Source organism: Pomacea canaliculata, linkage group LG1 (assembly GCF_003073045.1).
Source record: "Pomacea canaliculata isolate SZHN2017 linkage group LG1, ASM307304v1, whole genome shotgun sequence".
Taxonomy (NCBI): Eukaryota; Metazoa; Mollusca; class Gastropoda; order Architaenioglossa; family Ampullariidae; genus Pomacea; species Pomacea canaliculata.
The window spans coordinates 14,789,457-14,805,936 of NC_037590.1; the positions used below are offsets into that span (position 1 = coordinate 14,789,457).

A 16,480-nucleotide genomic window follows, 5' to 3' on the forward strand; every position below is an offset into this window, starting at 1 on the left:
TGCTTGTTTGAAACCATGATGTGAGGTTTAATTCTTAATGTGACAATACCCGTCAACCTATTGCAAATTGCATGAACAAGCATAAATGAAATGTAGTTGGAGGTATAGTTTTTGTTCTCATGTACAGTAGTTAGTTTTAATGAAGTCTGAAGAATGAACATACATAAACATGCACACATTTTATCTTTGGCACATGCAGTTATACATGTATAACCACATATTTGTTGACTGATGAAAGACTTTTTAATTCAACGATCACTTAAAGATGTACACAAAAGCTTACTGCAGCTTTCAGTTGATAACAGTTATAAATAAGATCATTTCAAAATACACTAAAACATCTTGCTGAATCACTGAAGGGGAAAAAAAACTGAATCTGTAAATTTACCAAAAACATGAAAACGTGTACATGATGTTGGCATGATTTAGGGTTACAAATGGTGAGGTAAACTAAACCTTCTCAAGGCTCTGAAACGAACTTATTTGTAAATCCTTAGGGCACCTGAGAAGAACAGTGGAAAGGGAGATGAAAGGAAAGTGCTGGACATGGGGTCACCTAGAGCAGGTTTCAGCCGATCGACATCGGTGGCGGACTCTGGTGTAGGCCTTATGTGTAGCTTGATGCACGAAGAGGATTAGATAGGGCATCTAGCCTGGCTCATTACATCTACTGTTTTTATTTCTTTGTGCATTGTTCCTCAATGGTTGAGATGTGTGTTTTTGGCATTTCTTCAGCCTATGTTAAAGAGTGAACTGTTTATTAATGTAAATTAGGTCCTACGAAAGCTAAGCTCTGAGTGCTGCAGGCATTTTTAAAAAAATTCCCTCTCTGCAATTATTTTTTAAATAAAACATCGTGGTATCACAGGCATACTTGGCAGACTCTTGATCGTCGCACAGATCATTACTTCTGCCCTTTCATTCTTTGTTGACATACAGTTTTTCCTTCCAAATTTTCCACTAAATGTCAGTTTTTACACTGAATTGCATGCATATAACAATTAGCCACTTTTAATGATAATATAATAATAAGATCTAAATATGATTCCCAAAACAAAGAGAAACGTTAAAAGAACACCGAAAGATGTACATGTAACATGTATGGGCAAAATAAACAAGTAGTTTCTGTTCTCCTTTGACTTAACCTCATGAATGAGTAATCACAAGACCAAATCTGTACAAAGTACATTTCTGACATTAACTTTGTATCCCATCACAAATAATATCTACTTACAATGTATATGTATGTAATTTGAAGAAACTTGTAAAAATAACAAGGACAAAAAGACAACTACAAAACATCCACAAAATGGTGCTCAGCTGCAGACCATACAAACATTTTAGTACTTTAACGAAAAAACAAACCATCTGCAAGCCACAGAAGGAAAAGAAAGTAAGACATTATCCTGCTGAAAACTCCAATTATTGCCCGGAATGATGCAAAACCAAATATATACAACAGATAAAAACATCCAGAAAAGTAGTTTATAATTAAAGCATTGTCACAATCAGGTCATTCAAAAACAAAGAAACATCAAGGCTGCTGACTGTGCATCGATCATGTATTACTAATGCACTGTGATGTACTGAGATGGCATGAGAGTTCAACCAAAACATCCCACATGTAAAAGATGAGCATCCAAGAAACAAAGCATGCTTTATTTTTTATACTTCTTGATGGTTTCCAGAAATCAGTCGGTCTTTTTGGATGCTTGGTCGTAGGAAGGAGGTGGCTCATGGGCAGAGTTTGGTGGTCCTCCAAACCCTGCTGGAAGTGGTGGTGCAGAGGCATACATATTATGGGGGTAGGCTGGGTTGTAGTAGGCACTAGCAGCAGCCTCTTTTGCTTTTGCGTCTGCAAAAGAATGACAAACTTTAGAAAAGACTGAAACTCTTATGCTTTTCTGCTCAGAATGTCTTCCACTTGTCTATCAACATAAGAACTGAAAACATTTGGAATTTTCAGTACTAGAACATTTGATACAGCTGTGCTTGTGTGCACGCCTGTGCATGAATACATATTGTGCATAAGTGGAGGAGATAAAGGACAGAGAGCGTGTTCATATATGGTTGACCTTCGTAAATTTAAAAGAGCAGCTTTGCTCTTATTTATGTTGTCTATGCTTTGGTCGTCGACAATATAACAGCCTATTTCCCATGAGAAGAAATACTAAAGTGTAAGAGCTTTTGAATGTGACTAGATATCACCCATTAACAAACTAGCAGCTATGTGCAAACACCAACACAGCTGATAAGGTGGATTTCCATACTCTGCATTCTTGCTCCTAATTTAGTATACCCTTGATGGTTGCATGCAGAGGTTAGAATAATACAAGATCAAGTTCTGAAAAGATATTTAAACTGTGAAAATTGGAACAGACATACTTAAAACAAATTAAAAGCAAAGACAAGAGTTTATATGATATTGAAATAAAAAAAAAATCTAATCTCAAAAGAGAGAGAGAAAAAAAAAAGCTTCAATAATTCTAGCTTTGGTGCAAACACCAATTCATGCAATTTGTTTCCTTGCCTCAGACTGGTACAGTCAGCATCATGTTTTTGATATATAACCTTAAAGGAAAGGAAGATTGATGTAATTTAATAAATGCAAATATATTAGCCTAGTCAACTGAAATATACTGGGACGTTTTCTAGTTTTAAACAGAAAAAATACTGTGGAGAGGCAGAGTTTGAGCACAGGCCTTACATCATAATATTAATCATACCTGTACAAAGACTGACTTTTTGAATTGCTTTCTGCAGTTCTCTTTATCACTGTGTTAAAATAGCCATTACTCACTCTTGAGATTTAGATAATTTAAGAGACTACATACTTTATTAATGAAAAAGAGAAGCTAGTAAGAACAAATGATGTGATAGTACAGCATACAGAGCATTTAAAACTTAGTATTATTTTCCTGCATACTTTTATTTACTAATAATCCCAGCTAAGTCTATTGACAGCTAAATCTGACATGTCAAAAGGACCTGTCACTGTTTGCAACTCTACTTTAAGACTGCAGTTTCTCCACTTTTCTTTTTCTTCTTAGTGACAAACAGCATAAACAGAAAAGTCCAGCTACATTTTCAAAAGTTATATAATTTACAACTTTTATGTGAGAAGTTGACCAAAATTCATGTGTCCACTACACCAAAGTCACAGCAGCTCAGAAGGGCTAAACACATTTCTTAGAGCATGTGAAGTGAAGTGCACAGTGAAGTGCTTTTTGCCATAATCTTTTTGGGAGAGGTATTTGTGAAGATTTTACTAGGTGTATAAAGGGTCTGAAATTTTTGTATCTTCGCTACAAACTTTAACAGACCAAAAAGGCATCATATCAAAGATAACAATATTTGGCTGAAAGATAGTATAAACTATCTTCATTCCGTTATAGCAATACCATAAAGAATATAAATATTAAGAATTTTAAAAAAACAAATGAATCATCAAACAGATCTTTAGAACAACTCACGGATTAGCATAACGTTGTGAATCCTGTCTAAAAGTATCTTTAAAAAAAAAAAAAACCAAACAAACAAGGGGGCATGGGGAAAGACATTAAACCAACAATACATATTTAAAACTACCAAGGAAAGTAAATTATTCAGCATTGGTGGGATAAAATATCGTGATTCCAGTATACTAAGCAACAACAATTACTTCTCATGCCTGTTCTTTCACAACAAGTTTTAAATTCAAATTCACATTTTTAATACCTTTTTACTCTGCTGGTACAACTTAATTTTATCAGCAGTGAAAGTGAAGCCATGTAACAGGCTACTGATTAGCACAATAAATCCATGGGTTTTTACTGTGTAATAGTAATTATTTTCGTAAACAAAGGTTGCATGTCAACAATAGTGTGTTAATCATGGTTGTACCATCAACAGCATATTGGTGTTTTGGTTGTTTTCCTAAAAGACACAATTAAAATCTAATAATTTGTTAACAAGCTTACCATGTGCATTGCTGGCGGGTGGATATGGAGCCGTATCTGGAACAATACCTGGGTATGGTGGAGGGGCCTCCATAACATATACCGTGTTCTCTGCAAGTCATGAAAGAGTGAGTTTTATATTTTTGAAAAGGACCTGAAGTAGACTAACGCTTTAAAAATGTACCAAATTTCTCTATTTACATCTACATACACACAGACATAGCACAATGAAATGTTCACCTACCTGGTGGAGCTGTTGGAAAGGTCTGGTATGGCACCCATGCATAATAAGGATCTGAAGGTGGAGCATATGCTGGAGGTGGTGCTGGGTAATAATTGCCATAGGCAGGTGGACCATAAGGTGGAGGCTGTTCTGGACGATTTCTTGAAGCTAAGAGGTTGGAAGGAAGATGAAAAAACTTTGGTATGGGTATATAACCAGAGAAGTCCAAAGCAACCTTATGCTAAGCCATTTATGTAAAAAATGAAATTTTTAGCGTAAAATCACTTTAAGATGACACAACCATCGGAGACAATGGAGTATGTTTGCTTCTTAACCATTGAAAGTTGACTATCTGTCAGCTAGCCTGTACCTAGCTTGCAAGACATTTCACTAGTCAGGTGAGCAATAGCTCACAGACATCTTTAATGGAAACAGCAAAATGAGTTTTTTCCCCCTTTTTTTTAAAAAACCAACGCTCAAGCCAATCAAACAGCAGGCCTCAATGTCATGTTATCTGATATCTTGAAGAGAAATTGCATTTAAGAAATCTTTTGAAATCTGGTTTGACCTTACCAGATTATATGACCCTAGAAAAATAGAAATCAGAAGGAGAGAGACCAACCTGCATATGAAGTCATGGCCTGCTGCACCACCAAGATCAGGACCTAAAGTGCTGGAGAAGCACTGTGTATGGAAAGATCTCTCAAACAGAATCTTCTATAAAAAGAATTGGAACACCACCAATGTGAAGGCAGCCCTTCTGTATGATTCTGAAACCTGGAGAGTGACAAACACCATCAACAACAAGCTCCAGACCTTAACCAGCTGACACAATTGCCATGCAGACACTCGACTGGAATCCTCAGGGGAAGAGGAGAGTTGGATGACCAAAGCAGACTTGGAAAAGAACAGCAGACAGCGAGGCAAAGGAATTTGGGACCACATGGGCCCAACTGAAGGGGACTGCCCAAAACTGGGTCCGCTGGAGAAGTGTTGTTGCGGCCCTATGCTCCTCGAGGAGTAACAAGGACTTAACTCTGGTGCCCTGACAGCAGAAGAGGGAATGCAATGTTTGGCCATGTGTCTTTGCAAAACTCACCTCCTCCATCTCACAGATTCTGTCCTGGACTATGGGACAAGGGTGGGAATGCTTTGAGATTCTGAAACTGCACTAGCATGACTCCTGAGTAGATTGTCTAAAAGCATCTCATTCTTGAAAGACTCTGTTCTCCATCAAAGAGGCAGACTCATGATCAAGGCATGTCACCTACTTCTGGCAGAGTCTTGAAGGGGTAGGTGTCATCACCCATGCCAAACATCATAGGACCAACGGGCACAGATATTAAACAACTGGTATGATGTACTGGACATGCACTGTATGCATTGAGGGTGCAAATAGTCCGGTGGCTGCTCCACAACTAGAACATTCATCTTGCAGAAACATAATGATGCAGAAGAAACCAACATTTAGCTCACAACACTGTATCTATAGAAACATAAATCTCTAAGTTTACATAAATATACTAACAGTTGAGTATCATCTTGTCTTAAAAGACCAGGCAAAGACTTACCAAGAGAAGCTGCCCTTAGCATTGCTTGTCCGAATTCAATAGCACCCCCATGTGTAAAGTACATCTTAAACTTGGCTTCTCCTGTCCAGTTACCTACAATAAATATGTAATTTAAAAAAAAAAATTCACTAGTTTACTCTCTCCAAAGGACAATATTACTATCATCTCAAGCTTAAAAAAATCTCAGAGGTTAACAAACTTGAATTTACAGTTAGAAATGAGCACTTTGCTAAATGGCATAAACTGTTAAATAACTAAAAAAAAAAAAAAACAAACTTAGGTTATTATGAACTGAAAAGTCCAAAGATCCTCATCAAGTGCAAAGTTTCTTCAGTATAATCATTCATTTTTACCCTCATCTCTGGTGGATGACGTGGTGGCAATGAGTAAAGCATGTGAATGTTGGATGTTATGAGAATAAGCTACAATGTTTCAGATTTCATTACAAGTATCTAGCAACTAAAGTCAACTAGCTTCTCTAGACATAATACCATCTGGTTCTGCTACAACACGCCCTTTGATATAGTTGGCTCCAAAAATAGGCTGCTCTAATTCCACATCACGCATTGATCGAAATGGAAGGGAAAAAGACTGCATTGAATCCCTCATATCTTTATTGTTGAAGATTACCTGAAAGTGAAATAATGCACATCTTTGAGGATACTGATTATGTCTAAAGCAACAAAAATGGTGCTTTCCTTAAAAAATATTATAACTTCTAAATAGCATGTAATTGTAATGATTCAACTAAAAAAAAAAAAAAAAAAAAAATGTATACAAATGACAGGCTTATAAATCTATGATGACTAGTTTTAACAAACTCATATTATTAAAGCTGCCGTGTACAGCAAAAGGTCAACATCACTGACAGAAGTGTATACAGAATCCTCTTGTTATAAAAGCCTCAGGTTGGAATATATGTAATTAGGCATATCTGTGTGCAAACATGTCTATGATTTTAAACTTATTCTGTGCATGCTGATATTTGAAGCCATGTAATTCAAGAATGGAAAAAGAGGAGCTTTACCCAAATATTAGAGAAAAAAAAATCTTGCAATCCACTAACCCTTTAACTGTGATATAAGTTTAGCTTCTAGTACTTACTCTATGAGTAGTCAAATACAAACGCCCCCTTTTCTTGCCTTTAAACTGGGGCACATCTGGAGGTCCCTCAAACTCTATTTCAACTCCATCATAATAAATGAGTATTCTGAAAATGAATGTCATAATGTGAATACCAAAATCTTTTCACTAAGTATTTGAAATATATTTAAAACAATGTTGTCTAACACAACTATTAGAAACAGTCTCTCAGGTGGGGTAGAACAACAAAATGTTTAACCAGGGTGTCTCTCACAACAATCCTCAAACCTTTACAATTATACATGTTTAAAAAAAATACATTTAAAAAAAGCTTACTGGTCTATAAATATCAGGATCAGACTTCAAACCTTTCTTGAACAAAGGTATTATTACCTTTAGTGTCTTCTAATCATCTGGTAAATCTCCTGAATCCAATATGGGTTAAAGGAGGAGTAAAATGGAACAGATAATTCAACATTCATTTCTTTCAGAACCTTCAGGGGTATCAAGATGGGACATTGAAACTTGTAAGGATTTAAAGGTGTTACTCATATGTCCACCAAGAATGCTTCATTTGAATAAAAGCCTTCTGTTATAACACTTTGTGACAGAAAACCTCAGGGGAAGAGGAGAGGTGGGAGACCAAAGCAGTCTTGGAAAAGAACAGTAGAAAGGATGTCGGAACCACATGGGCCCAACTGAAGGGGGTTGCCAAAACCGGGTCCGCTGGAGAGGTGTTATTGCCGCCCTATGCTCCTCAAGAAATAACAAGGACTAAACTAATTATAATATTTAATAAGTATGCTATTCACATCTTCCTGTGTAAAAAAAGCTAAAACTTATTAAGCATCTCTTCCTTTTCATCATCAATAACAGCCAAAAGCCATCTTCTTCCTCAACAAACTGATAGCCGTGCTTACCTTCATTCTCTCCTGAACACATTTCCAAAGTTTTTATAGGAATATCTTACTATCCTACCATTCTTCATGATCTTTTTCGAGTTATCCTAATTAACCTTGACTAACAATTTCTCACCTGTATATACTAATCATAATCATGTACAGATTTAGAATGTACCTATCTTAAACATATCTGTAAATGATCAGGAAGGGTGAGAGAATACGATCTACATATACCTCTGTGGAAAGAGAGGAAGAGACTAGAATTTAGAGACTTGAGAAAGACTGCTGTTTGGCCTAATCCAAAAAGTAGAATTGTCAGAAATCGTAATTAGAATCGTGAGTTGATAACAGCACAAACATTTACAAATATGCTCCAGACCTAGATCATTTCAGAATAGAAACTACGACACTAAGGTCTGAAGATTGATGCCATCGTTTCCGGAACGTTCGCATTTACTGACCAAGTACTAGAGTCAGTGTTGACGCGTAGCAAAACAGGATTTCTTGATAAATCTGAGCAAAACCAATAATTAAAGCAAGAAAATAGTGTAATAATTAACAGAAATATTACCTTTCTACTAGAAAAATCAAGACACCGTTGCTGGCGTGTGCAGTGTTTATAGACATCTTGATGCGAGCAACTTCGATGTTTACAAGTTCGCAAGCAAATAATCACGTGACGACAAATTGTGTAATCTCTAACCATTGTCATTTTCTATCTTTTTATCAGCGTAATGTAAACAAAAAGTTAATAAAAACAGTCAGCAGGTCACAAAATTATCAAATACCGTTTGTAGAGCTTGTATATCAAATGAAATAATGTACATGCTATTGTAAGAAAACACTGCTAATGGTTAGCAGGTTATATTTTTGTTGATGCTGTGGAGGTTAAAAATGATGAGCATCGGTGTTATGTTATTTAGTATGAATAATGCGTGTTGGAAGATGACAAATATTTTTTAATGGTATATGCTTACTTGCTGTATGTATGATTATATGTAAAACAGCAATATATAATTGCTAAAGTTAGATATATGGGCATCAGTATATTATTAACAGCAGTAACAAATCGTTCAGGGAAGAACATCGATGTGAGCAAGACTAAACGAGAATGGTGCAGCATCAATCGTTTTTCTTTCAGGATCGCGCGAAAGCCTTTGGAAGGTAATAAATATCATGAAACGAAGTATTTTGCCATGATATTTGCTCTATATACATTTCTGTGATCGTTTGGAAGTGACTTAGGCTTTCCTCGCCGACGTTGTATGAATATGTGCGCATTCACTTGCATAGAAATTATCCTCTTTTAATTTCTCAGACGCGAGTAAAGGAAACAGTAAACATATGTAAAGTTGAGGTAATGGAAGACGAGCCTCTCGTTCACAAGATCTTTCAGCCTTCTTTCCACTGCTAGCTAACATATGATAATGAGTGTTATCACCACCCGTTTAAAACAGATCTGAAATATTTGCCAAGCATGCAAGTTTAAATCGTTTGTTTCACATTGGCGGACTTATAAGGAGAAGCTTGGAGGGTGAAAATCAGGGGAGATGACATTTCTCACGTTTTAACCATTTTTTAAAAATAACTTCAGTAACTAACTAAACCCTGGGTGAGGAAGGAACTCAAATCTTTGTTGAATAATAAGATGTGTATATTTTATACCGGAACTGCACATGATAAAAAATAAGCAAACAGGTGCTATTAGGGAGGCAAAGAAAAGGTACAAGGACAAAGCTGAGTTGCAGGTCAGCAGTGGCGACCTCAGGGCAGCATGGCATTTTATTAAAAATATGTCTTCTGTCAATCGCAAAGTAAACGCTTTTTAAAGACCTGTTTAACTTGCGGGCATTGATGAGTGTGATCTTCCCAACATGCTTAGTTCTTGTTATGCCGGCTTTGAGAAGCATGATTTCTTTCACAATGTTTCCACACTAAAACAATGTTTCCACACTGATTGCTCCTTGAGCTTGGTTTGGTGATTCCCCAAATCTGTTGAGGTGAGTAAATGTTAACATAGCTTCTGGTCCAGACACGATCTGTGGATGCACCCTCCATTACTGCGCCGAACAACTTTTTACAGCATGTATTCCAGCTCTCTGTCAATTCTGGCTTTCTTCCCAATATTTTGAAATTTTGGCACATTGTGTCTGTACCATTAGGTCCAGTCAACCTAATGACTTTAGACCATTTACTCTTATGTCTGTTGTAAGGAGCGAGGTTGTGACTGCTTTTGATCAATATCTTGAATGCTGCAGTTTGCCTGTAGAATTGGAAGAGGTGTCAATACTCTGTACAAACATCTGGAGAAATCTAGAGCTCATGCCAGGCTGATTTTTGTGTTTCTTTTAACACTGTGCAACCTCACTTGTAAGCAGAGACTCAAGCTTCAGATTTTCTATCCCACCAACTATCTGGATCCTGACTTGTTAACAAACAGGTAGCAGAGAGTTTCTGTTAACTGTCTTCTCAGATCCTGTTGTCACCTGTGCAGATTCCCTTCCAGGCTGTTTCTTGTCTCCTCTACTGTTCATACTATATACTAACAGTTGTAGAAGCACTAGGAATAGGAGCTTTCTTATAAAATTTGCTGATAGTGCTGCCTTGCTGTCACTTTTGTATAATAATGAACATGTTTGTAGGGGCGATCTTCTTGACTTTGTGTGCTGGTCTGTCGAACACTTCCTTGTCTTCAATGCCTCAAAGACTAATGAAATGATCTTTGAATTTTGGATGAACAGGCCTGAGGCAATCATCAGTACTATATAAATATTTTAAATACTATATTCAATAAGAAGCTTATGGGATGTCAACAGTAACCAGCAGTGCCTGTACCTCCTACGGAAACTCCGGTCTTTCTCTTTCAGTTCTGTCATTCTCACTCGGTTTCTGAGTCTTTCATTGAAAATCATCGCTTTTCCTTTCATCTTTTGGTTTCACAACCTTTAGCTAGGGAACAGGAACAGCCTTTTTTCCCTTGCTAATACCTGTTGCAATGTCACCAGAACCAGGCAGAGGGACTTGGCAGTCTTAAGTAATCAGCAAATCCTCAGGAAGGTATCCCATATCCTCACTATTCCTGATCATGTATTGGCATATGAGTTTTAATTCGTGCAGTCTGGCAGCAGGTATGCAGTGCCTGTATACAGAACCAATCATCACTGTAACTCTTTTAATCCACGTGCCATTCACTTGATCAGTTCTACTGGCCCTGATCTTGTGTTAGCCTGAGTGATTTAAGGTCACCAACTGTATCTTACTGTAGCTGGGAGTGTGTGTGTGTGTGCGCGCATATATATATAGTCTCTGTAAGAAAGAGCAATTATTTCAGTGCATATGTACTTATCTGTATATTGCTAACACGTGAGCACTACCTGAAATTGTCCTTGTGGACTAATAAAGTTGTAGTCCATAACACTGAGAAAAACAAAACTGACAGAAATTAGGAAGCACAGTCACACTATTTATCCAAATTAAATATTATGCCCTTCTGAAGCAGAAAATATCAGATGACTGTAGTGTACAAGAAGAACTTGTGGATTATAGAGATAGAGGAAATATGATGATCTGAAGATGGCAAAGTATTGTTACATGTTGAATCTTTTTGATTTTCTTTCAGGTCATCCACAGAAGATAGGGCAGGAAAAACTGAAATTAAAGCTTTACTATTTGCTGTTTTAACACAGTGTTAAATGTGACTTGAGTGTATGATTGTAAAAGAATCAGCATTTAGACTATTTGGGTGACTTGAAGTTTACAGAACCACATTGATGTGTCATGGCACAAGAAATAACTGCAGAACCCTCACCTGTCACTCCTCGGTCTCATGCTCGACCCTGCAGAGACTACGTTGAGCAGCAGAGAGCCCTGATGGCTAAGCAGATGGCTGGAGAAGGGCCACAGCTCTGGCGTCAGATGATGATTGGTTTTTTGTGTGCTGCATTGCTTGGACTGATAATGTTTGTTCTAGGGGCTGTCTTTATCTCAAAGGCGCTCGAAAAGAAAGAAAGCATTACCATAATGCTATGCATCATGGGAATAGGTGAGATATTACATTTTTACTTTTAAGCTGTTAAACTCAATTTCATGTAACTGTATTTGTCTTCTAAAGTAAGAATTTATATGATCATCGGAAAGCAAAGCAGTAGTGCTGTAGAAGAAAAGCTACAATAAATGAGCTATCATTTGTGATCCTTGAGAAGTGTTGGAAACCTTCATGTATAGATTGTGTATTTTTTCAGCTTGTGGCTTAATAATCATTGCTGGAGTGGGAGTGCTAGGGAAGCTCTTCATTTCCAGAAAACATCAAAGCTGTCAAGGGAGACGATCACAGCAGCACCCACAAGCAGCCTGCTTCCATACATGCTCAGGTTTGTTAACACTAATTCTAGGCATGAGATGAGATGTGAGATTACTGTCTTCTGTAGCTGTAGCTGCAAGTGTTATGCAGTAATATAGGATCTGTTGGTTTTATAGTTTCACTGTTAATGTAGAGAAAAGATGATGAAGACTGTACATGAAGAATTAAAAATGTCTTCAACACTGCATATTATTCCATACTGTTATATTTTTCAATTGGATTAACTGCATTCAAATGTACAGAAACATGAGATTTATAGAAGCTTATTACAATTAAGGCATTCAAAATCTGCAAGATTTTTGAGACATTTGAATAAAAAAAAATTCAGAAGGCTTAATGCAGTTTTTTTGCTTGGTTTTTATTTTAAAATATTAGGTTTTATTTCAGTAATTTATACACCGTCACAAGACCCATTGCCGTATGTTTGTGATCCTCCACCTGCATACGATACAGTTGTCTCCCTTGTACTGTATCCACGCGGCCAGCAGGGTGGAGGGGAAGGAAGCACAGCTGAAGATTCTGATGCAGAAAATGGCCAGTCTGTGATGGTTCTGCCTCCTAAATATGACGATGTAACAAAGCCTATCCCACCTTACCATGATGCAATTCTTTCATAGCTTCCATCATGGCTAATTGAATGATCTCAGAGGATATTTATGTCACAAAATATGATGTGTGGGGCACTTCAAGTAAGATGCTGTATTTGTTTGCTTGTTGATGCTAATTGTAAACTAGAGGATTATTTAGAATTCAGATTAGATAATGGCGTCCATTTTCCCCATCATTAAGCTATATCAAACAGTAAATATGTTAGTAAGTGAACATCATCTGAAGCCTCAGATTAGCATATTATGAACAGCCTCAGCCATTTTAGTGTACAGTCTACTGAATTTTAATGATTGTAACTGTAAATTTGGTCTTGAATGTTGAGGAACCTATGAAGTTTTTTTTTTTTAAAGTTAAACTTGTGTTGTTTGGTAGTAAAGGCTAAGAACATCTGTAATTTTTAGTTGCCATGATTTTGTTTCATCTACATTAATTTTTAGTGTTGTATTTGAATAAATTGTGCAATCAAACTTTGTCTAGCTTGGTAGTATCTTTGATAACAATTTTGCTGATTTGCTTAGAAAGATGATTGCTGAATAGATAATGTTAGTTTTAAAGCTGCGGTGGTGATGAAATTGTCAAAGGACTTATGGCATGGGAAAAGCATAAAGATATGAATCTCAGAACTTTTGAGGTATAGTAAGCATACAGTATGATATATTCATGTTGTCATACGCAACGGCATTTTGAACCATTAAGCAAGTCTCTGTTGACATTTGTTCCTGTGTTAACTTGAGATGAACTAGTGCATGTTCTTTTATGCTAAGGAGGTGATGAGATGAAATGTAAATTTTGTTGCAAACCGAGACCCTAGGGGTGCTTCTTACATTAAAATGAAAAGCTAAAACAATCTTGCAAAATAGAATGACATAAGGGAAGTCGAAAAGCTAGGAATTTTATTTATTGCCTTACTATATACCTGTTTGGGAGGACTTCAGAAGGTTAGTTTGTGGCTGAGATGCTAAGGAAAATGAGAAAAAGTTGTATATGATTTCAGCTCTGTAAAAAAATGCAAAAACTGCCAGCTTAATATCTGCTTACATAAATTGTAAATGTTTTGAACAGTGGTTGATGGATTGAGGCTGTATATAGTGTGGCACTGGTGCAATGGATTATCAAACAGTAGATCAGTGTTGGATATGTTTGGATTGGAGTGAACTTGTCTGATGAAAGTGTGCTAGAGAAGTGATCACAACGTAAGGTGCTTTTGCCTTACTTTATTAAGTTGGACTGTAGGTAATACAGAGAGAGAAAAAAGGTTAAAAATAATTACAGATAAGAAGATAGATTTGGGCATTTGCCTTTGTCTTTACTTAAACTGTCTCTTAGTGAAACATGTTAACTGTCATTTGGAGATTATTAAAGTCAAAAATATTGTTATCTTTTGAAATAAGGAAGACATAACAAGGTGTAATCTTACTGTCAACAATTAGTACAATGTGTTAACCATAAAAAATCCAAAAACCAAAATATCTAAAACCTAGTAGACATTTAAGAAATAATGAAGCATTTTATAAAAATGTAGCGATTTTTTTTATCATGGTTATTTAGGTAAAAAATCATATGTATTTGTTTTTAATTTTGGTTATTATTTACACTGAAATAACCCAATGCTGCATTTTCATAATTTATGTTTGACTAGAATTCAGAAATGTTTGAAGAATATGAAAGAGCATTTTACTTTTCTTATTATAATAGAGTATAATAAGAATATAGCCTGATGTTATAAAAAACAGTGATCAAGTTGAAGCATGCTGGAGATTTTTTGGGGTAATTCCAAGGAACATTGCAATTGTCATGGTCCTTGGTTCACACTGTCTTTCACATTTTGTATGCTTTGTATACTGATTTTCTTTTTTTGTGTTCTCGCTTATGTACTTTTATGTGTCATTGGTCTACTTTAGCCGTTATGTGTTCTTTTCAGTAAAAAACCATAAGGTCCTTAAAAAAAGGTGGGAGGGTATATCACTGTTGGTCTAAGTGACTTTCTGTATGAGATTTTCTTTTCTACCAGATTTATGCTCATGTTGGACGTGTGTTGTAATGCTTTTAAACAAAGATGTCATTTTATTTGTAATGTTGATATAGATATTGGCATTATGAAAATGTATTGCTAAAATGTTTGTTCTTCATATTTGAAAAGCTTATTGTATATTTAACACACACAAAATTGCTGTGTAGCATAAATTCGTCAAACAGTTTGTAAGATTCCTTTAGAGCAAAAAATATTTAATCTTTAGAGAGAAAAAAAGCAGTTTAGTCTCAGCAGTTTTATAATAAATTGTTGTGGAAATAAAAAAAAATTACTGTTGTGAAAATCAAAATAATATCTATTTTGTCTCCTACCTCCTCTGATATAGCAAGTGCTTGTCTTACATATAAAGTATCTGTGATTGCATATTTCTTGTACAGGGTTTAAGTTATAAACGTGGTTTACCCATAAAAAGAAAAGTACTAGGTGAATTAACAATTACATAAAGTATGTTTTTTTTAAAAACAGCTATGCTTAGCTTTACAGAGAGATCTAAATGCTTTTTATTTTTTATAAATGTTCTAAACTTATTGAACTCATGCATTTGTATTCTGCTAGTGTACCGAAGAACCTTTGCTATATTGCAGTTGTTTTTATTTTCACATGCACAAATAGTTATGGTCCAGTATTAAAAAGTTTTGCAAACAGTAATTTATGTGATTTTTGTTTTTGTTGTTCTGTTATGAAACTGATTTCACTCATGACAAAATTCTTCTCTTAATTGTACCACTGTGCTGGACTTGTAAATCTTTACCAGATCCCCTCCTCTGATCAATGTTGAATGATACCATTACTTGGACTTTAGCTGCGATATGCTCTCACCTTGACACTCATTCTCTGTTGTGTGTTGGATTTTATGTGCTCTTTGTTTTGTGACCATTGCATCCTATGTTTTTCTTTAGTACGTTTTCATCTCTGAAGCTCATGCTTAAAAAATTAATGAGTAAGAAGTAATAAGCAGCTAAGAAGACTTGGTCAGACTGAGTCTTCTTAGCAACAGACGCAAACGTCGTTTGACTCCTAAGACCTAATGCAGAGTACATTGGATCATTGCCGCAAGCCACAATGGGTGAAGGCAGCATTGCTCGGTGTTTGACCTGTTTGGAGCAGAGGGCCAGGGGTTCAAGACTCACCTGGGCCTTTCACTGAAAAAACCCCCAGCCATCCAGGAAAGATAAAGACGGCGAGGGGAGAGAAGTGCATTTCATACCTCGTCCTAGACACGATGAGCCTCTCAGAACTCACGGCACTGGGATCTGTGAATTTTAACGAATTGTTTTCTCCTTCCTAGGCGCAATCTTCCCATACACCATTTTTCCATGAGATGCACTGGTTGCCAGTTCGGACCCTCCGACATAAATACGTAAAAATGTTCTGGCACAAATATCATGAGATCACTCATGGTCTGGCGCCTGGACACCTGTCTGTGATGTTGATGCCCTACCAGCTGTTAGTCCTCTTCTCACCCTTTTCTTGAAGGAAACGAAAGGTCACTGGCTGCTACGATAACAAATCCGCTTTCTGCAAAAACATCTACATCTTGGTAGGGGTCAAACGAGCTGTGCTTTGTTCTTGTTAAACAAGGTAACCTGCGACTTGTTATGAGAAATCTACCCATCAGTTTACTACATGGATTGACACGTACAGTAGCTCGTCGGCGTGGGCTGGTTTTAACACGAACTTCTCAGAAGGTATGAGAAGACTCGGTGATGGTGAGGATAGAGCATGTTTATTAAGCTAAGAATTGTGGAGAAACATCGTCGAG

The 16,480-nt window shown here is 36.5% G+C and overlaps 2 protein-coding genes across 4 annotated transcripts; one reads left to right on the forward strand and one right to left on the reverse strand.

Moving 5' to 3' along the window:
- Positions 1 to 224: 224 nt before the first annotated feature.
- On the reverse strand, positions 225 to 8,433 carry LOC112557189 (WW domain-binding protein 2-like). 2 transcript variants are annotated; one of them, XM_025226898.1, is made up of 8 exons: positions 8,289 to 8,433; positions 6,837 to 6,942; positions 6,224 to 6,362; positions 5,733 to 5,825; positions 4,183 to 4,329; positions 3,960 to 4,049; positions 3,474 to 3,510; positions 2,517 to 2,571 (listed from the first exon to the last, which is right to left on the reverse strand). In XM_025226898.1, the coding sequence occupies exons 1-8, from the start codon at positions 8,342 to 8,344 to the stop codon at positions 2,532 to 2,534; spliced, it is 708 nt and encodes a 235-aa protein (XP_025082683.1). In that variant the 5' UTR covers positions 8,345 to 8,433; the 3' UTR covers positions 2,517 to 2,531. The 2 variants fall into 2 exon arrangements, with proteins under 2 accessions (XP_025082674.1, XP_025082683.1); XM_025226889.1 differs by lacking the exons at positions 2,517 to 2,571; positions 3,474 to 3,510 and adding an exon at positions 225 to 1,855.
- A 146-nt stretch (positions 8,434 to 8,579) lies between these two features.
- LOC112557199 lies at positions 8,580 to 15,366 on the forward strand. 2 transcript variants are annotated; one of them, XM_025226912.1, is made up of 4 exons: positions 8,580 to 8,881; positions 11,337 to 11,759; positions 11,959 to 12,087; positions 12,465 to 15,366. In XM_025226912.1, exons 2-4 carry the CDS (start codon positions 11,495 to 11,497, stop codon positions 12,692 to 12,694), a joined length of 624 nt encoding a protein of 207 aa, XP_025082697.1. In that variant the 5' UTR covers positions 8,580 to 8,881; positions 11,337 to 11,494; the 3' UTR covers positions 12,695 to 15,366. The 2 variants fall into 2 exon arrangements, with proteins under 2 accessions (XP_025082697.1, XP_025082705.1); XM_025226920.1 differs by having other exon boundaries at positions 11,471 to 11,759.
- The last annotated feature ends 1,114 nt before the right edge of the window (positions 15,367 to 16,480 follow it).